Source organism: Hylobates moloch, unplaced genomic scaffold (assembly GCF_009828535.3).
Source record: "Hylobates moloch isolate HMO894 unplaced genomic scaffold, HMol_V3 SCAFFOLD_4, whole genome shotgun sequence".
NCBI lineage: Eukaryota > Metazoa > Chordata > Mammalia > Primates > Hylobatidae > Hylobates > Hylobates moloch.
In genome coordinates, this window is record NW_026652279.1 from 138141319 (window position 1) to 138163474 (window position 22156).

General features: G+C 41.8%; 1 protein-coding gene and 2 pseudogenes across 1 annotated transcript; 2 read left to right on the plus strand and 1 right to left on the minus strand.

The window, feature by feature from the left end:
- Positions 1-887: 887 nt before the first annotated feature.
- On the minus strand, positions 888-6533 carry LOC116467360 (60S ribosomal protein L7-like; annotated as a pseudogene).
- On the plus strand, positions 4603-8395 carry LOC116467359 (ATP-dependent RNA helicase A-like; annotated as a pseudogene).
- A 2999-nt stretch (positions 8396-11394) lies between these two features.
- On the plus strand, positions 11395-21972 carry CLN5 (CLN5 intracellular trafficking protein). The gene is made up of 4 exons (XM_032151050.2): positions 11395-11629; positions 14469-14634; positions 15296-15521; positions 19905-21972. Exons 1-4 carry the CDS (start codon positions 11397-11399, stop codon positions 20414-20416), a joined length of 1137 nt encoding a protein of 378 aa, XP_032006941.2. The 5' UTR covers positions 11395-11396; the 3' UTR covers positions 20417-21972.
- The last annotated feature ends 184 nt before the right edge of the window (positions 21973-22156 follow it).

Here is a 22156-nt window from a genome sequence, read left to right on the forward strand (position 1 = left end):
GCCCCCTTGCGGCGGATCCCGCTCTGGCGCATAGCCCCACTGGAGCGCTCGCGTGTTGGCGATAGGGTCCCAGGTGGGAGAGAGATCTGTCCGCTGAACCTGCGCATCCCGGCCCCCGCGGAGGCTGCAGAGATTCTGTCCTTTCTGTTGGGAGGGAAGAGAGAGGGCGCCAGGGAGCCATAAGCTAGATTTTTATTAATAGATACCTTTATTTGAAAATTATCTTTAAACGAAAGAGCAAGGGGAAAAAATGGATTCTATCCCTCGCTGGACTACTAAAAAGTAACTTCCATTCAACTTATTTCAAAAGAGAACGTCGATATTGAGATGCAATATTTTTAATTGTTTTAAAATATTTAATTGTGTGCAATAATTTTTTTAACTGCTCAGTTCCAAAGCTGGAAGTTGAAGTGATGTTTTTGACAGGGAAGACTAAAGAAGAGACCCCATTGCATCTTCATCGGAGCTGGAGGACAAAAAAAAATTCTTAGGACCCTTAACATGGAGAGTTTGAGATCCGGATACAGCGTGGGCTGTAATTAAGGGCAGTGGAAGCAGGCAGCCTTGGCTAGGATGCCGCTGCTTCTCATGACATTTTGTCTCACAAACTTAGCAAGTTCTTAGAAAGTCCAAAACGCCATATGTGTTGCCTAGTTTTCTTATATGATCACATGAAATAAATAGGAAAAATGCATATAATTTGCATTTTATTTGATAATTTTTAAATAAAAGTTACTGTTAATAAAATTTCAGGTAGGATGCTCCCTGAGTTTCTTCTGTACAATATCATTCATTGACCAGATATTTGAAGAAAATTTATTTGTTTTTTTGAGAGCAGGTACTGTTTATTAACTGACCAGCTTAGAAGAATAATCGTGGTAGACACCTTAGTTCATTCTTCTAGTAAGTCTGTTGATCTGGTCCTCCCTGTTGCCAGCATCTCCACCTTCTACAAAATGGGTGGTCTTTTTCTTCTTTCCACCTCATGGAGAAGATAATTTGAAGGACCACAGGAAGTTATTTGCTTCTTTGAAGCATTTTCCAACAGTATAGATCTCATGAATCAGATCTTCCATGCAGATGATGCCATATCTACCAAGAGTTCGAGCAATCAAAGCGTTATCTGTCAAAGCAATTCGCTTCTTGTTGATTTTGCCATAACCCTGCTTGTAGATTAGTTTATTTACTGACTTCAGATTCATGTACCCCCTGCAATATATGTTCTACAATCCTCAGCATGTTAATTGAAACCTTGTTAAGCTTCACAAAGGTTCCACTGAAGATTTGACGAAGGCGAAGAAGCTGCAACACCTTTCGGACCTTTGGGCTCACACCACTGATACCTCTGATCCTGATGACAAATGCCAGTTTGGGTTCTGCAGGTACATAGAAGTTGCCAGCTTTTCTTGCCATCCTTGCCATTCAAATTTCAGTTCCGTATATCTGCCTATATTCCTTGTGATAGTGCTTCGCTTTTTCATAGATAAGCTTCCTCCCTGCCTTTCGAAGCATCTTTTGGGCAAACTTCTTTCTCAGGTATTTGATCTTCAGCTCTGTGAAATTTCTTCACTTTTTCTTAAGGGTTTCTGGTACAGCAGGAACCTTTTTCTTCTTTGACACTTTCCATGGTTCCAGCGGGAAAAGAGGAACTATTCCTTTATTATTAAAAGATGAAATCTGCAATATCCAGCAAACATTACTTTCCCTACTGGATCTTTAAATTATTAGTCCCATATTCCTCTGATAAAAATTCACTAAGCCTTTATGTCCTGGGTGCTGAATACACCCTGCATTTACTTTCAAGAAGAAACCTACCTTTCTTAACCTGGAGGTAGATTGCTGCTCATAAGTGACAGATGGAGTACTGTAAATCCCTGAGGGTGATTCTAGCCCTTGACCCAGTAGGATATTTACTGTCAATGATGCCCAGATTTAGAAAGAGGACATAAACGTGGTGTCGACACCGGACAGGGCAAAAAGCAACTGCTTGTGGAAAACACACATGCATCCGTCATCACTGCAGATGAGGAGGAAAAGGAGGACAAGGAGTGAATTTGAAAAGCAGAATAACTTAGTGTAGGTCTGAGTGCTCAAAATCAAACCTGACTCCACCCTCACTGCCTTACATGATCCCAAGAAGTTACTCAAAATACCTGTACCAACATTTCCTCAGGCTGAAAGTAGGAAGTAGCACCTTTTTCATAGGGTTGTTGGAAAGATTAAAAATAGTAAATGTCATCTGTGTCAAAACCTTGATACTAGTGTATTTCTGTTCACTGAATGATTTGCACCCCTTTAGTTTCCTTGATATACGTTGATTAAAAAAAAAAATTTGACTGGGCCCGGTGGCTCACGCCTGTAATCCCAGCACTTTGGGAGGTAGACGCAGGCAGATCACCTGAGGCCAGGCGTTTCAGACCAGCCTGGCTAATGTGGCGAAATCCCATCTCTACTAAAACTATAAAAATTATGTGGGCCTGGTGGCACGTGCCTGTAATCCCAGCTACTCGGGAAGCTGAGGCAGGGAGGCAGAGGTTGCAGTGAGCCGAAATTGCATCACTGCACTCCAGCCTGGCCTACAGAGCAAGACTCTGTCTCAAAAAAAGAAAAAAAAATCAAGAAAATTTATTAAAATGTCTAATTGGCTTTTATTAGTGACTCATAAAACAGGCAGTTGCTAATCAAAATAGAGGGAGCTTCAATGAGCCTGGCAGACCAGTTGGTTTTCCTAAGGTAGCTTGAACAGAAATAGGGAAACAGGAATACAAAAAATGAATTGGTTAACATCAGTTTACTTCAGGTTACTTTACTTATAAAGGGTTGAAGCAGAGAGGACTTCCTTATCATGCTGACTTAGGCTGACTGGGCCCTTTCTGATCGCTTGCTGGGAATCTCTTGTTTTTGCGAAAAGCCAGTCTATTTTGGGAATTTTCCCGTTTATGTTTCAGTTTGATTACAGTTTGATTACTTGGCACAAGCAACCCCATTATTGTTCAATCTGTTACAACCTAATGCAGGGGCTCAGTCCAAAACCATGGCCTCTCATACATTTTATTTAACAACACAAAGAAAAGAGTTTTCGTTCTGAAGCCAATTTTCTTGAGGCTATTGATAAACCGATCATAACAGAACTAAAAAATATATTCAATAAACAAGTACAAGATTAAAGAATTGTCTAAAAAATGTAACGTAATAAGCAAAAGATTATAAATCCAAATCACTTGATTTAGGATTAGGGTGAGCTGTTCATTACGGCTCCACAGTTTGTTTTTAAGTATCACCTATTAAGTAGATATCTCACTCTAATCTCTGCCTTCAGTGAATATTATAAATTTTAATTTTATTAAATTCACACTTAAATTATGCTTTTAAAATTATCTTTGCGTTGGGCACAGTGGCTCACGACTATAATTCCAACACTTTGGGAGGCTGAGGCAAGAGGATTACTTGAGCCCAGGAGCTTGAGACCAGCATGCGCAACAAAGTGAGACTCTGACTCTACCAAAAACATTTTATTTAGCCAGGCATGGTGGCACAGGACTGTAGTCCCAGCTACTCAGGAAGTGAGGTGGGAGGATCGCTTGAGCCTGAGAGGTCAAGGCTGCAGTGAGCCATGATCATGCCACTGCACTCTAACCTGGACAACAGAGCGAGACCCTGTCTCAAAATAAAAACGAAAATAAAATTATCTTTGAACTAAAATAAATTAGGCTTTAGGCAAGTGAAATTGTCGAAACTCTGAAAATAGGACGTACATATAGTTGATGTATTTGTTTAGCCCAGTTTATAATGTAAACAACAGGTAAGTATACCCAAGTTTCAGAAACACTTTGGGGGTTCATTAATTTTTGGTTACCTTCAAGATTTTCTTAACCTCTTAAATGAAAATTTGTGTCAGGGCCAGGCTCAGTGGCTCATGCCTTTAATTCCAGCACTTTGGGAGGCCAAAGCAGGAGGATCACTTGAGCCCAGGAATTCGAGACCAGCCTGGGAACATAGTGAGACTCCTTATCACTACAAAAAAATTTAAAATTATCTGGGCATGGTGGTACATTCCTATAGTCCAGTTACTATAGGGGCTGAGATGGGAGGATCACTTGAGCTAGGAGGCTGTGGCTGCAGTGACTGTGATTGCACTACTGCACTCCAGCCTGAGTGGCAAAGTGAGACCCTGTCTCAAAAAGAAAAAAAGGAGTAGGAAATTAGTGTGTCTAGGGCTGGGGCTCTTAGTCAAACTGGTGAAGCCCCTTCCCAGAATAATGTTTTTAATGCCTAAAATAAAAAATGAGATTGTAAGTGAGAAACTAAAAATTAGCTTGGACTTTAATCTGCCCTTGTATTCATTAGCCTGGACTGATAAAACCAGCCTCAAAATTACCAGAAAACAGTATTTCTCTCAAACCACAGTAAATCATGAAGTGTCATAACAACCTCCTTTCTTTTCTACTTAAAAAATTTTTTTTTTTTTTTTTTTTTTTTTGCCAATTCCTTTATGCAAGTTGTTGTGCGTGTCTCTGTTGTCTTCGTGGAAGGCCAGAGCCACACAGTCCTAAGAGCTGGGAACCAGGAAGCGTAGGCTGATCTGAAGAAGACACTTCAATCATGGGTGATGTTAAAAATTTTCTGTATGCCTGGTGAGGCAAAAGGAAGATGACTCCATCCTATGAAATTAGAGCATTGGGGAACAAAAGTAGGCAGAAATTCATGCATGAGGTTCAGGTGGAAGGGTATAATTACACTGGCATAGGAAATTCCACCAATAAAAAAGATGCACAGAGCAATGCTGCCAGAGACTTTGTTAACTATTTGGTTCGAATAAATGAAATAAAGAGTGAAGAAGTTCCAGCTTTTTGGGGTTGCATCTCTACCCCCACTTACTGATACTCCTGACACTACAGCAAATGCTGAAGGAGGTTTACCAACAACTATGGGAGGCCCTCTTCCCGCCACATCTGGCTCTCAAAGCTGAAAATCATTCTGAGGTAGGGGCCTCTGGCTATGGTGTTCCTGGGACCGAGGAGCCAACTTGAAGGATTACTACTCAAGAAAGGAAGAACAAGAAGTGCAAGCGACTCTAAAGTCAGAAGAAGTGGATTTAAATGCTGGGCTTCATGGAAACTGGACCTTGGAAAATGCTAAAGCTCATCTAAACCAATATTTTCAGAAAGAAAAAATCCAAGGAGAATATAAGTACACCCAAGTGGGTCCTGATCACAACAGGAGCTTTACTGCAGAAATAACCATTTATATCAAGCAGCTGGGCAGAAGGATTTTTGCATGAGAACATGGATCAAATAAGAGATTGGCAGCACAGTCCTGTGCTCTGTCACTTGTCAGACAACTCTGCCATCTTGGAGTGGTTGAAGATTACTCCGGACTTACGAAGAAGGAAGGAGAGAGAGTGGAACCTTACAAAGTAAACCTCTCTCAAGATTTAGAGCATCAGCCGCAAAACATCATTTGAGAGCTAAATCTTGAGATTATGCCCCCGCCTGAACATCCTTCTATGCCAGTTGCACTCAGCATTGGCAAATTGGCTCACTTTGAACCATCTCGGCGACAAAACCAAGTGGGTATAGTTCCTCGGTCACCTCCACAATCCAGATGGAATCCTTGGACTAGTAGCAACATTGATGAGGGACCTCTGGCTTTTGCTACTCCAGAGCAAATAAGCTTGGACCTCAAGAATGAATTGGTGTACCAGTTGCAACAGGATCATGATTTGCAAGCAATCTTGCAGGAGACAGAGTTACTGCCTGTGAAGAAATTTGAAAGTGAGATTCTGGAAGCAATCAGTCAAAATTCAGTTGTCATTATTAGAGGGGCTGCTGGATGTGGTAAAACCACACAGGTTCCCCAGTTCATTCTAGATGACTTTATCCAGAATGACCGACAGCAGAGTGTAACATTGTAGTAACTCAGCCCAGAAGAATCAGTGTAGTTTCTGTGGCAGAGCGAGTTGCATTTGAGAGAGGAGAAGAGCCTGTAAAAAGCTGTGGCTACAGTGTTCAATTTGAGTCTATACTTCCTCGTCCTCATGCCAGTATAATGTTTTGTACTGTAGGTGTGCTCCTAAGAAAATTAGAAGCAGGCACTCGAGGAATCAGTCATGTAATTGTAGATGAGATACATGGAAGAGACATTAATACTGACTTCCTTTTGGTAGTACTGAGTGAAGTTGTTTCAGCTTACCCTGAAGTTCTCATCGTTCTTATGTCCACCACTATTGATACCAGCATGTTGTGTGAATATTTCTTCAATTGCCTCATCATTTAAGTTTATGGGAGGACTTACCTAGTTCAAGAGTATTTTCTGGAAGACTGCATTCAGGCGACCCACTTTGTTCCTCTACCGAAAGACACGAAGAAGGATAAGGATGATGATGGTGGTGAGGATGATGATGCAAATTGCAACTTGATCTGTGGTGATGAATATGGTCCAGAAACGAGGATGAGCATATCTCAATTGAAAGAAAAGGAAACTTCTTCTGAACTCGTCGAAGCTCTCAAGTACATTGAAACCCTTAATGTTCCCAGAGCTGTGTTGGTATTTTTGCCCGGCTGGAATTTGATTTATACTATGCAGAGGCATTTGGAAATGAATCCACATTTTGGAAGCCATCAGTATCAGATTCTACCTCTGCATTCTCAGATTCCTCAACAGGAACAGCGCAAAGTGTTTGATCCAGTACCAGTTGGAGTAACCAAGGTTATTTTGTCCACAAAGATTGCTGAAACAAGCATTACCATAAATGATGTTGTTTATGTCATTGACTCCTGCAAGCAGAAAGTGAAACTCTTCACTACTCACAACAATATGACCAACTATGCTACAGTATGGGGATCAAAAACAAACCTTGAGCAGTGGAAAGGGCGAGCTGGCCAAGCACAGCCTGGATTCTACTTTCACCTCTGCAGCCGAGCTCGTTTTGAGAGACTTGAAACCCACATGACACCAGAGATGTTCCAAACACCATTGCATGAAGTTGCTCTTAGCATAAAACTTCTGTGTCTAGTTGGAATTGGCCAGTTTCTGGCCAAAGCAATTGAACCTCTCACTTTGAATGCTGTGATTGAAGCAGAACGCACTCTTAGAGAGCTTGATGCGTTAGATGCCAACGATGAGTTGACTCCATTGGGACGAATCCTGGCTAACCTCCCCATTGAGCCTCGTTTTGGCAAAATGATGATAATGCGGTGTATTTTCTACATGGGAGATGCTATCTTTACCATTGCTGCTGCTACCTGCTTTCCAGAGCCTTTTATCAATGAAGGAAAGTGGCTGGGCTACAACCATCAAAATTTTGCTGGAAACAGATTTTCTCATCATGTAGCCCTTCTATCAGTATTCCAAGCCTGGGATGATACTAGAATGGGTGGAGAAGAAGCAGAGATACGTTTGTGTGAGCACAAAAGACTTAATATGGCTACACTAAGAATGACTTGGGAAGCCAAAGTTCAGCTCAAAGAGATTCTGATTAATTCTGGGTTTCCAGAAGATTGTTTGGTGACACAAGTGTTTACTAACACTGGACCAGATAATAATTTGGATGTTATCTCCCTCCTGGCCTTTGGTGTGTACCCCAATGTATGCTATCATAAGGAAAAGAGAAAGATTCTCACCACTGAAGGGTGTAATGCACTTATCCACAAATCATCTGTTAATTGTCCTTTTAGTAGCCAAGACATGAAGTACCTATCTCCCTTCTTTGTATTTGGTGAAAAGATTCGAACTCGAGCCATCTCTGCTAAAGGCATGACTTTAGTCACCCCACTGCAGTTGCTTCTCTTTGCCTCCAAGAAAGTCCAATCTGATGGGCAGATTGTGCTTATAGATGACTGGATTAAACTGCAAATATCTCATGCAGCTGCTGCCTGCATCACTGCTCTCCAGGCAGCCATGGAGGCTCTGGTTGTTGAAGTAACCAAACAACCTGCTATCATCAGCCAGCTGGACCCTGTAAATGAAAGTATACTGAACATGATCCGTCAAAACTCTAGACCCTCAGCTGCTGATATCAACCTTATGATTGGCAGTACATGGTATGGAGATGGTCCAGGTCCTCCTAAGATGGCCTGATATGACAATGGAAGTGGATATAGAAGGAGAGGTTCTAGTTATGGTGGTGAAGGCTATGGCAGTGGCTATAGCAGTGGAGGCTATGGTAGAGGAGGCTATGGTGGCAGCTCCAGCTCCTATCAGGCAGGATATGGCGCAGGTGTTGATGGAGGCTATAGAGAAGTTTCCCGAGGTGGCTATAGAGGCAACTCTGGAGGAGACTACAGAGGGCCTAGTAGAGGCTACAGATGATCTGGGGGATTCCAGGGAGGAGGTGGTAGGGGGTGCCTATGGAACTGGCTACTTTGGACAAGGAAGAGAAGGTGGCGGCTATTAAGGCTTGGTTATGTCAGTTCCTGTGTGTAGACAGTAAAAAAAAAAAAAAAAGTAAATGCATTTTAACCCATTCTGTGGTTCACTGTAGCTTAAGGAAACCAAGCATATAGATGCATTAGTGATTTTGTTTATATTATGTAAAAATGTATCGATCTATCTTAGAAATACCACAGTTTGTATTTTTATTTAAGGAGTAAAGATTTGCCTTTAAAAATAACTTGATATTTTCCTGGCTTTCATTTAATACAATGGAAAATAAAGTATTACACGAGAAAAAAATTTTTTTTTAGAGACAGTATCTCATTATGTTACCCAGGCTGAAATGCAGTAGCTATTCACAGGCACGATTATAGCTCACTATAGCCTCAAAGTCCTGGGTTCAAGCCGCCTGAGTAGCTAGAACTTCAGGTGCATGCCACCTTGCCTAGCTTCCTGCTTTCTTATTCGGTGAGAAACTTTGTTCTCTAAAATCATAGATTAGAGACAACTTCGTGTTTGAAATTACATCAGTAACAATAAAATATCCCACCTTTGCTTGAAGGACCTCAGTCATTCCACGCAGAGAACTGGCCTCAATTTATAACCCAGATGTCAAGCTTCTGATAAGGGATTTCCAGACACAAAACTCCATCACTATTTTAACTTCATAGTCTCCAAAGCAATAGGCCCTTCATCCACTTTGCAGTCTAGACCTAGAGCCTGTGTGTTGATGGCAGCAGCAGGCCATCTGGAGCAGCCACTGCCATCATTGACATACAGCCTTGTTTTGCTTTGAGCCTACCAAAATATTGCTTATTTAAATTTCATCTCAACTCCACACTTCCCCAGAATCCTATCACTCTATCTGGGGAGATGCCATGTGGTCCAAGCAGTCTTAGGCTGAATGGGCAAGGACCCAAGGGAAACCAATTAGATTGAAATTCAGTTCTGTCTGTGGGCCCTCAAGATTTAAAAGCCATGGACAAGGGGGAAGCAACCAGTATCTGCCAACGATAATCTATGAGCACCTTTAGCTTGGGGCGTAGGGTCATAGACAAAAAGAATGGGGTTTAATCAGTGTTCCCATCCAAGGCAAAACCAGACCAGAAGAATGGGAGCTACCAGGAGGCTGCATTAAGACCAATACTAGGGCCAGGCACAGTGACTACCGCCTGTAATCCCAGCACTTTGGGAGGCCGAGGCGGGTGGATCACTTGAGGTCAGTAGTTCCAGACCAGCCTGGCCAACATGGTGAAACCTCGTCTCTACTAAAAAAAAAAAAAAAAAAAATTACAAGTGGCACACACTTGTACCCAGCCACTAGGGAGGCTGAGGCAGGAGAATTGCTTGAACCCGGGAGGCGGAGGTTGCAGTGAGCCAAGATCACATCACTGTGCTCCAGCCTGGGTGACAGAAGGAGACTCTGTCTCCAAAAAAATAAAAAATAAAAACCAATACTAGGAAATGCTTTCTCACCATGAAAGCTCCCTGCACACAGAGTGAAGAGACAGATGGCAGAAGCAAGACCAGAGGCCTCCACCACTGAACAAGGTCAACCTGAATTTGTTTTTGTAGTTCTGGGAAGTCCTGAACTGAATGGGAGGTTCTACTGTGGCCCTCTAGTGTATGGTTCCAGGATTTGTAAATGCTCTAATTAATGCTGTTTTTTTTTAAGACAGGCTCAAGTGTGGGGGCCACTGGGAATCCTTCAGGTGCCCTTCAAATCAGACATTACATTTCAGCTCTCAGGGCTAGAATGCTTCCCCCTCTAATCTTGGGCAGGTCTTTGAAGAAGCCAGTTTAGCCTTGGTAATTTTGAATTTGGCCATAGTATACGGAGGAGAGCTAGGTAGCGATCAAAACGCTTAAACAAACGTATGGTAAAATGCAGCCCAGCCTGAACCTCCGCAAAACCCCCAAACCTGGAGCAGCAAGTGGGCAAAGGAGTGTGTGTTTGGGGCAGGGTACTGAGTTCCATGTGTAATCAAGAGACCTGGAAGGCCCAAGGAAGTCAGTGACACCCCCACAAGCCACATACCCTCCAGTGGATTGTGGTGGTCATCTCTGGCTACCGAAGCCACCTTGCTTATTCCCATAGCCTTACAAACATTATGATGCTTCACACGAGTTGCGGGTGAAGTGAAGGAGTTGGAAAATCCCGGTCTAAGGCTCTGCAAAACTGCTCTCTGGTAAAAAAGTGACTATGGCAAGGCCTTGAATGTACTACGTATAGACTTAAGTCAGTATTTGTGCCTAACAGCAAAGCATGCCACGAGAGGCTCCTCAAAAGCCGGGTAATTGATGCCACTGTTTTCTTGACGTAGTTGAAGAGTCAAAGAAGAGAAGGTGATGCAGAAACTTCTTCCCAGTGAAGTGACAGATCCAAGCAAGGAACATCTGCCCGTGGGGGGAGCGGTAGGGGAGGGGGTGGATTCGGCGGCACTCGGGTAGTGGCAGGGACCACATATTGTCGGTGTTAACCACTATTATCACTGGCCCAGGTCGAGTGAGGACGAGCCATTTCCCCACTAAGCCCTTGGGGAGTGGCAGGGACCACATATTGTCAGTGTTACCCACTGTTATCACTGGCCCAGGTCGAGTGAGGACGAGCCATTTCCCCACTACTGTCCCTTCTTCCTCACTGCACCCCCAGCCCTGCACCCTCAGCCCCAAATACACATTCTCACTCACTCAACATTTGTTGACACCTAGCGTGGGCCCTGTGGGATGGGATAAAAGTTCGGTGTTGGGAGGAGCCCCGGTGACAGATTTTTGGTTTTGGTTTGGTTTTGGTGGTGGCTGTTGGGCAGGGACAGGTCAGTTCATAAAAAATGAGGCCCTCAGGTCTGGATCGAATTCTCCTGGGAGCCAGACCAAAGCGCCTTCCTGGACTGCAAAGTGTGGAAGCCGCCGCAGGCCGGGCGCGGGGAGGCGTCACGCGCCGGAACCTGCGCTTGCTGCCAAGCTCTGGGGCTGACGCGCAGGGGCAGGGCGCCCCGCGTCCCGGGCTGGCGGCTCTGCGCATGCTCCTCCTTCCGGCGTCGCAGGCCTCCAGAGGCTCCGGAAGCACTGGGTGCAGCCTGATGGCGCAGGAGGTAGACACCGCACAGGGCGCCGAGATGCGGCGGGGCGCGGGCGCGGCTCGGGGACGCGCTTCCTGGTGCTGGGCCCTGGCGCTGCTCTGGCTCGCGGCGGTTACGGGCTGGCCCCGGGCCTCGGGCATCCCCTCCCGGCGCCACTGGCCGGTGCCCTACAAGTGAGTGCGGCGGCGGGCGCACTGTCGGGGTCGGGGTCGGCGTTGCCGATGGGGTACGGGGTGCTGGGGCGGGGACTCCTGCGCACGGTGGTTTGTGTCGGGTCACGAGATGGTGCGGGGGCAGCGCCGGGTGACGCTCGGAGAGCATTTGAGAGCAAAGTTGAGGAATGAGGAGTCGCAGCCGCTCGTTACGCGCAGCCCGCGGACCTTTCCTCCCCTCTGGCCACTTGCGGCAGACTCAGGACAGTCCTGAATCGTGGAAGAAGAAAAGGAGAATAATGTTATTTAATGGAGGAACTTCTGGGTACAAGTAGCTGATTTCTTGAGTAGTTTAAAAACACTGTCTATCGCATTTATTTATATCATGCACTGTCGTTAGTTATTACTGCGGAACATTTGGTACAATTTACTGGGCGACCAACTCGCTCTGTTTTGAACCTGATCAGAACCTGATCCGAAGTCCTTATTGGGACTTCCCAGTTTTGCCCTCAAAAGTCCCGCATCCCGGGAATCCCCGTCTCCTGCAGTCCTGGTTAGACTGGGAACATTGTCACCGCGTTTGTCCAGTCTTCAGCCTGGAGGTAGGACGCCGATCCTAAGTCGGGGACAGAGCCCGCACACCTGGGAGGTCGATTCCAGCCTTTGACAAAGAAGACACAGCCTCCGGCGGTCAGAGATAGCTAAACACAGAGAAAGAAAACATGGTGTCAACATCAGGCAGGAGAAAGACCAGCAGTTTTTGGAAACAGCTATTTTTCTTTAAACCAAAATCATCATTATTTTAATTCAATTTATAATGGACATAATTTTAACTTACCAGCATAAGTAATCAACAGCTAAAACTGCACACAACAAACCTAAAAAAAACAGCCATTTTGCATGGCAGTGTGAGTGGGAAGGCAGGATTTCCTCTTTGTGAGGAGCGAGTTTTAGGTTCTGCCTGCTGCGGGTCAAATCTGGCTCCGTCATCACCAGGGATCTTGGGAAAGTTACTCAGAATCTCTGTGCCCACATGCCCTGAGTCAAAAAATAGAAATAGTGGTAGCACTAACCTCATAGGTTTGCTGGAAAGATTGAATTAGTAAAATGCCAGCTGTTGTCAAACCTAGATAGTGTATTCTGCTCACTGAAAGGTTTACAACGCTTTTTTGTTTTGTGTAATACACTACGTGGAAAGAGAAGTTTGTGGATGAAGCTAGTTTTCTGGAAAATGTTAATAATAAAATGTTTGTAAGTAGTCAAAATTACTCAATAGAACAAGAATTGTAAATCCAAACGATTTGATTTAACATTAGGGCAAGGTGTTGACTATGGCTTTTTAGTGGATTTTTTTTTTTAAGTCTCAGATATTAAGTACATGCCCCCATCTAATCCCCTCAATTGAATATAATATTTAAGTTTATTAAGTTCACACTTAAATTACCTTTGAACTAAAATAGATTTTGCTGTGGGACAGTGAAATCTCTATGTGATTATGTATTTGTTTAAACCAAGTAAGTGCTTATAAAACACTGTACCCAAGTGGCAGAAACTTTTGGGAGCGTTGTTAATAGTTTTGGTTAGCATAAGGATTTTAACTTCTTAAGTTAAAATAGAAATTTTTGTTGATTTGTTAAGATTTGTTAGATCTGGCTACAACCCTGGGGATCTAGGATTCTTAGATAGAAGCTGTTGTCGCCACCACTTCTTTCTTTCCCAGTGCCAGATTATAGGTGACCAGTGTGTCTGTTGAGCTGAATTCAACTGCAGTGCCCCTCGAGTCCTATTGCTGTGGCCTTCTCTGGTCTTTTCTTGCCTGCATTGTTGAGGTCACCTTCTAACTGATGTCTCATGTTTTATTTGGCCTCTCTCCCTACCCTCTTTTAATTCATGAAATAAGTTTTACTTTATAGCAAATTCAGTCTTATCAGATCTGCTACTTAACATCCTTTAAGCTTAGCGCTCCCCAATTGTAAGGCAGGGAATTCCATGCACATTCTCCTAGTGACAAAATGACAGCCCCTGCCAATGTCTTCTGTCTCCACTCCTGCGTCGAAGCCTGAAATCCAGTCTTCAGTACCTACTGGAGACCAAATGTGCCAGGCTTGTCTTATAATACTGAACATTTCCTCTGCCTTTCTGTCTTAACCTTCTAGCCAAGTACATTAAAAACCTAGGCCCAGCCTTCATCTCTTTCTTTGCCCTCCCCACCCCATTCATCCCATACCTGGTTAACAATGATTTGTCCTTCCTGTGTGCCCATAGGACTCATTCCTTTAGTCTAGCACATACCACACTCATTACTTGTTCAATGTCTTTCCAGCTCCCACCCACAGTTCCGTGAGAAAGGGAACAGTGTTTTAATTTTTGTTTCCCTCCTTACTATAGTTCCCTGTATACCTGGTAGAGCCTCAATAAATATTGGTTGAATGAATGTTAATTCGTAAGTAAATATAATATATATTCTATTACTCATAATTATCTGAATAATCTTAATGTATGGATTGTTTGTAAAATTGAACACATTGGAAAAATGTTCATTTATTCTGTAAACATTTGCAAATGTCTACTATGATCTGGAGCTATAAAAATTTTAAGACAAGATTCCTGTCTTCAAAATTTCCACAGTGGGATCAGGGAACAGGGAAGCCTGTATTTATCAGAATGCTTTTAGTTTATCATTTGCTATTAAAAACAGTATTGGAAGTTTGTTCACAAGATAACAAAATATGTGTTTATATTTATTAACTATGCTCCGACCTTTGAATGGTCCCCTAAAAATGTTACTGGATTCTAAAAGATGTGAGACGAATCAGATTCCTTTTAGAATCTAAGTAGATGGTTTCTTTTTCTTTATTAGACGCTTTGACTTCCGTCCAAAACCTGATCCTTATTGTCAAGCTAAGTATACTTTCTGTCCAACTGGCTCACCTATCCCAGTTATGGAGGGTGATGATGACATTGAAGTTTTTCGATTACAAGCCCCAGTATGGGAATTTAAATATGGAGACCTCCTGGGACACTTGGTAAGGATGCATCTTGGTCTTATAACTGGTTAATTCAATGATTTGGTTATTAAATTGATTTTTAGGGAGTAATCACTAGTTAGATGGCTGACTTTAGATCATGTTGCTGTTTCTCTTAGTACATTTAAAATGAGTAGTCAAAAATAGTTACTATCAGATTTTGTAATCTTGACAACAACAAATGTAATCACCATTATCCATTGTAATATTATGAATGTGAAACCAGCTCCTGTACCTAGCTCCTGGAAGGTGAGAAGAGGCCCAGAAAGGGCAGGGCAGGCAGGAAACACCTCTTGATTTCCATACCCTATTGTAGTCACTTTTCCAGGTTAACCCATCACCATGTGAGGTCTGTAGAGCTCCTTCCAGAGACTGGCATGGGGGCTCCTCACACTTATTCTAAGCTCTAAGGAAATTACGAGCTTGTCCACATAACATGCATGCCTCCTATTTGAGATGAGCTGTAGTGGCCAAAGCCAGGGTGGATGAGGGCCTGGAGTTTGGGGCCACAGAGTGGATATGACAATAGCAGCATGGAAGAACAGCTGAACAGTTGTTCTACTTGATATGCATTTGTGATGTGCCACATGTTCTCCTATCAGGTTACCTGGACCCATGGTTATGTCACAGTTGCTTTTATACATGTACTGTCTTTACACAGAAAATTATGCATGATGCCATTGGATTCAGGAGTACATTAACTGGCAAGAACTACACAATGGAATGGTATGAACTTTTCCAACTTGGCAACTGTACATTTCCCCATCTCCGACCTGAAATGGATGCCCCTTTCTGGTGTAATCAAGGTGCTGCCTGCTTTTTTGAGGGAATTGATGATGTTCACTGGAAGGAAAATGGGACATTAGTTCAAGTAGCAACTATATCAGGTAAGTTTTGAAAATATAGCAATATTTGATCATTGCATCAAAAACCAAATGAAAGAAATTGTTATACTTCCATTGAAACATTTCAATAATGTTTTACTTAGAGGTCATTTGTAAAATGTACTTTTGGAACCATTAAACTTTGGGAATTTTTTTCATCTCTTATTTGTATTTTTTATTTATTTTATTTGAATAGGTTTGTGGGGAACTGGTTATGTTAGGCTACATGAATAAGTTCTTTAGTGGTGATTTCTGAGATTTTTGCGCACCCATCACCCAAGCAGTGTACACTGTACCCAATGTGTAGTCTTTTATCCCTCACCCCTCTCCCACCCTTTCCCCCGACTTCTCAAAGTTCATCATTCTTATGCCTTTGCATCCTCATAGCTTAGCTCCCACTTATAAGTGAGAATATACAATGTTTGGTTTTCCATTCCTGAAGAGTTACTTCACTTGGATGGAATTGGAGACCATTATTCCAAGTTGCTGCAAGTGCCATTATTTCATTCCTTTTTATGGCTGAGTAGTATTCCTTGGTATATATACACCACATTTTCTTTATCCACTCATTGATTGATGGGCGTTTGGGCTGGTTCCATATTTTTGCAATTGAAAATTGTGCTGCTATAAACATGCATGGGCAAGTATCTTTTTCGTATAATGAGTTCTTTTCCTTTGGGTAGATAGCCAGTAGTGGGATTGCTGGATCAAATGGTAGTTCTACTTTCAGTTCTTTAAGGAATCGCCACACTGTTTTCCATAGTGGTTGTACTAATTTACATTCCCACCAGCAGTGTAGAAGTGTTCCCTTTCCCCCACATCCCGCCAATATCTATTATTATTTTTTATGGCCATTCTTGCAGGAGTGAGGTGGTATTGCATTGTGGTTTTGATTTGCATTTCCCTGATCATTGCATTTCCCTGAGCATTTTCATGTTTCTTGGCCATTTGTGTATCTTCTTTTGAGAATTGTCTATTTGTGTCCTTAGCCACTCCCACCCTGCCTTTTTTTTTGAGGTGGAGTTTTGTTCTTGTCGCTCAGGCTGGAGTGCAATGACACGATCTCGGCTTGCTGCAACCTCCACCTCCTGGGTTCAAGCAATTCTCCAGCTTCAGCCTCCCAAGTAGCTGGGATTACAGGCGCCCGCCACCATGCCAAGCTAATTTTTGTATTTTTAGTAGAGATGGGGTTTTGCCATGTTGGCCAGGCTGGTCTCAAACTCCTGACCTCAGGTCATCTGCCCACCTCGGCCTCCCAAAGTGTTGGGATTAAAGGTGTGAGCCACCACTCCCAGCCGTTAACCCAGTTTTTGATGGGATTGTTTTTTTCTTGCTGACTTGAGTTCCTTGTAGATTCTGGATATTAGTCCTTTGTCAGATGTATATATTGCAAAGATTTTCTCCCACTCTGTGGGTTGTGTGTTTACTCTGCTGATTGTTCCTTTTGCTGTGCAGAAGCTTTTTAGTTTAATTAAGTCTCATCTATTTATCTTTGTTTTTGTTGCATTTGCTTTTGGTGGAACCACTAAACTCTGACCCAAACTATTACTTATGCAGAACTTCACCTGTAGGTGATGAGTAGCTTATCTCTGATCTTTGAATGTTTCCCTAAAAATGCTCTTTTCCTATCATAAAAATGAATAAAATGATAAAACATTTTGTAGAATTAAATTGGACTTTCTAAACGAAATAGTAAGAGAAATCCATAAAGTGCCTGATTAAAGGATATGTTAACTATATCTGAAAAAAATTTTAGTGATGATATTTTTATGTTGAAAAATAATAGCTACTAATATAGACTGGTTCTGGCACTGTTCTGAGTACTGTACATATATCACATCATTCATCATCACAACTTCTGGAGGTAGTTACTATTATTTTGCCCATTTTACAGATGGAGAAACTGAGGCACAGAGCAGTTAAAGTTACACAGCTTAGTAAGTGGGACTCCAGCCCTGGCAGTTACGCCCCCATTGCCCATTTTCCTAACTACTTTGATACATTGCCTCCCAAAATGTGTATGATCTTATATTTGAGACCCTCTTGAGCAGTTTAAATATTTTATCTTTGAGATTTTTTTCTTCTTTTGGATGTATTGGAAAGTTGCTGAAAGTTGGAATTGTGTTGCAAATGCTGCATTATTGGTTAGTAATGAAAACAGTTCAGCAACCCTTTCATCGGTAACTCCTTATGTGACTTGGGTCACATTTTATACCTTATCGGCCCATTGCCTTATGTGTAAAATGGAGACAATACTACCATAGCATTTGAGAAGGAGCTTGTCCATATGATTTATAGAGCATTACATTATAAGTTGCTGTTCCCCAGAACAGTAGAAACATCTGAAATGAAAGCACTGTTGTGATAATAATTATTCAGTGAACCCCAGGACTTGAGGAAGTAATCATGCTTCCTATTTGTATAGCTGTTTACAAATGATTTGGAGGTATGTTAACTCACAGTTCAATGGAGAGGATAAGATACTCATCCTCTACAATAAGGAATTGAGGCTCAGCCAGGTAACATGACTTACCTGCCTCAAGGTCAAAGAGCTAGATGTAGCAGAATCAGGAATAAAACTGAGGTCTTTTAAATGTAACAAGGATCTTTTAGCTGAATGCACCGTGTTGTTTTCTAATCTTTCCTGCTACTTTCTAATCAATGTGCCTTAAACCATCCCAATAATATGAAAGTCCATCATTAGTGGTTCTTTCTTTCATTCCAGGCCAGTTCACACCATTCTCCATTTCCACTTACATCGTTATCTGAAAATCCTTTCTTCTGACATAAAGTCAATGATCATATGAACAACTGATCACTATTTTTTGTAAAATAGTTCAAAATATGCCAGTACTTAAATCTTTTAAGTCATCTATTTGCCTTGTGAATAATCCTGTGATTGACAAAATTGAAGCATTCTTGTCTCATAAGGATAGTGGTGGCATTTGAAAGTTGAAGAATGCTAAGAACAGTATCCCCAGTTCTAATATAACAGGCTTTATTCTGTTCTACAATTTTAATTCCATAAAATTGATAAAGGCAGTTACTCTATTCATTTGACAGTACATGAAGTATTTATTTTATGGACTCAAGTTGGAGTAACCAAAGAAAGGTTTGCACACAGTGACAGAATGCAGTGTTTGGGGCCCAGCTCTATTAGGCATTATAAATGCCCAAGATGAGAGTTGTAACCATGCAGAGTAGTGTTTTCTGAATATTTGGAGAGATTCTTCTGGTCTGGTACAAGATGGTAGGAGAGAGGGTTAGCCATCCTGGAGTATGAACTTGGCCTAAAACATTTCCAGTTTAGTTGATTTGTTGGAAGAACTTATGTGGCAGGTGGAGAGGTCATCAGCAGCATCCCAACAACTCCAAGTACAGGGAGCATCCCAACAACTCCAAGTACAGCATCCCAACAACTCCAAGTACCAAACATGCAAGGTGGATGGGGTATGGTGCTTGTCCTCATAACAGTAATAGCCAGCCTTCTAGAGCAGCGGCTCCTCAGGCAGCCATTCATACTTTATGCGTAGCATGCTTTGCAACAGAGAAGCTCACATTTCCCACACCTCCATTTTTCTTACAGTCTTTGCCCATTCTGCTTTTCCTCTTTCACAATTCTTTTTGTGCTTTCCTTTTCTCTTTTGCCTCTGCATCCAAGATTTGGTGAGTTGGGTAGAGAAAGAGAGCTTCTGCATTTGTATAATTTCACTTTGACTATAGTTTAAATGATTACAGAATTAGTATGTAAGACGACTTCTTCTTATACACCTATTATATCTAATGTTTATAATTCAGAAATATCTTATGCCTTGAAGAATGGAATAAAATTGGCTGAGCTTGGATTCCTGTTGTGAAATGCAGGTGTGGAAATTCAAAACCATTGTTTACTAACATGCATCCACAGTCGTTAATCAAGTTAGAACATTTTACTTAAAATTAATATGATTAGGCCAGGCGTGGTAACTGACACCTATAATCCCAGTGCTTTAGAAGGCTGAAGCAGGAGGATCGCTTGAGGCTGGGAGTCACCTATAATCCCAGTGCTTTAGAAGGCTGAAGCAGGAGGATCGCTTGAGGCTGGGAGTTTGAGACCAGCCTGGCCAATACAGCAAGACCCTATGTTGCCCAGGCTGGTCGCAAATAAAAAAAAAAAAAATTAAAAAATTAGTTGGGTTTGGTGGCCAGCGCCTGTAGTCCCAGCTACTCAGGAGGCTGAGGTGGGAGGATCACTTAAGCCCAGGAGATCAAGGCTGCAGTGAGCTGTGATGGTACCACCGCACTCTAGCCTCGGCGACAGAGGGAGACCTGTCTTAAAAAAAAAAAAAAAAATTAACATGATTAGCTTTGTTCACTAGGTGACTTTGTTTTGTTTTTTTAAACTAGGAAACATGTTCAACCAAATGGCAAAGTGGGTGAAACAGGACAATGAAACAGGAATTTATTACGAGACATGGAATGTAAAAGCCAGCCCAGAAAAGGGGGCAGAGACATGGTTTGATTCCTATGACTGTTCCAAATTTGTCTTAAGGACCTTTAACAAGTTGGCTGAATTTGGAGCAGAGTTCAAGAACATAGAAACCAACTATACAAGAATATTTCTTTACAGTGGAGAACCTACTTATCTGGGAAATGAAACATCTGTTTTTGGGCCAACAGGAAACAAGACTCTTGGTTTAGCCATAAAAAGATTTTATTACCCCTTCAAACCACATTTGTCAACTAAAGAATTTCTGTTGAGTCTCTTGCAAATTTTTGATGCAGTGATTGTGCACAGACAGTTCTATTTGTTTTATAATTTTGAATATTGGTTTTTACCTATGAAATTCCCTTTTATTAAAATAACATATGAAGAAATCCCTTTACCTAACAGAAACAAAACACCCTCTGGTTTATAAAACACCTTAATTCTACTGCTCTTTTTTCTTCAATCACCAGCATCTGTTTTTCAGGGGGTGATTTTACTTTTGTGAATTCCTTAGCCTTTCTTCCTTGGTGCAGAACGTTAAAATGCACATCAGCAGAATTGCTGCATATTAACATCTCAGGACTTTTCTCTTGTAAAGAAGCTGAAATTCGTACTATATTGGCCAAAGTGAGCGAGTTAGGTGATCTTGGTTTCAATTTCCGAGCCTTTGTTAATATGGAGAATTATGGTTCATATCAGTTATGTAGGACCTTTGGACCCAAGGTCCTACAGATAGATATGGTGTGCCGAGATTTTAAAAATACTTTAAAAAATAAAAAATACCTTCAGTGACATTTTCATGGTGGGAGCTCTTTCTGGTATGGCAGTTAACACTTTCACTTAAGTGCTTTAGTTTAGACTGACTTCACAACTTTTATAACTTTTGGAACCAAGTTTAGTATAGTCTGATTACATTCGATTCACCTAACTTTAGACGTTCGTTTAGACACCAAAACTGGAGTGATTGTGCTTCTAGATGTGGCAAATCCAGTGTTAACACATATTTCTGGCTGAAATTTTGGAACTAGCTAGTAACTGGCTTGTGTTCTTTAAGCAACCTAACATCACGAAATCTTAGGATTTAGGATTGCTGTAAAGATATAAGTTGTGTATGTTTGGCAGGTCACACTGAATGGCAGTGATAATGATTAATAAAAGAACAAATGTCATCCTTGATCTTGCCTAATGTAGTTTATGTGCCAAACTTTCCCGGGTTTTGTAGTCACCTAGACTTTAAGCTGATAGCATAGTGCTTCAGCGGTTCTTCCAACCGGGGTATGCAGGTACATGGCTGCAGACACGTTTGGATAAATAAGCACCTTCTGACTTCTTCGCTGTTTCCTGTAGTTCTCCCTCTTCCCACAAAGCTTTCAGCGCAGTGGAAGAGGTTGCATTTCTCCGAGAAAGGACAGGTTTCTGTTAAGATCACCAAGTAGCTGTGCTTTAATTAGAGCCAGACAAGGTTTAAGGTCCTTTAAGTATTTGATGATCAACTGAATACGTTTCTATTCAAGGAGAAAACACCAGTCAGTAAGAAGATGGAGTAGATATCAGATAAAACAATTCACATTTAATATGTAAATGTACCAATTATGTGATTCAGTTTCAACTAACATTCAAGTACTTCCTGAGAGGTTAGTACATTATTATTGAGCTCTCATAGAAAGCTTAATCATAGATATAATTAACCTGATCCAAATGAGTAAATTGGACCTTAGAAAGGCTAAGTGATCTTTCTCTGGCTATCTAGCTAGTAGTAATGAAGTCAGGTCTTGAACCCAGGTTCTGCTGACTGAATTGGATGCACTATAGTACAGGCTGTTTAGCACCAAAGTGTGGTCCTCAGACCAGTGCCTGCCAACCAGATGTTACTGTCTGTGAGGAAATAAGTACAGATACTGACAGGAGGCTTTTATAAACTTTTAAAGCAATTTGTTGGAGTGTTTTTGTTTCTGTTGGGTCTAATTTAAAAAATTGAAGCTTGTATTTTATGTCTTTGGTCTTATTTTGTCTAGGAATTCATCTGTTTTTTTTTTAACTGTAGTCCCACAAGTCTGAAAATAACCCATTCACCAGATATCTTCCTCAAATACAGAGGGAGAACTTTCAAGCCTCCCAGTTAGCCTGTCTACTCCTGATAATAATGCCTAAACATTCCAAATTAATACTG

Bases quoted from the DNA above. Each gene is read 5' to 3' on its own strand.
- CLN5 (XM_032151050.2), top strand. From the start codon at position 11,397: ATGCTCCTCCTTCCGGCGTCGCAGGCCTCCAGAGGCTCCGGAAGCACT. The intron at 11,630-14,468 runs GTGAGTGCGGCG...TTTCTTTATTAG, and splicing joins CACTGGCCGGTGCCCTACAA to ACGCTTTGACTTCCGTCCAA. The intron at 15,522-19,904 runs GTAAGTTTTGAA...TTTTTAAACTAG, and splicing joins TCAAGTAGCAACTATATCAG to GAAACATGTTCAACCAAATG.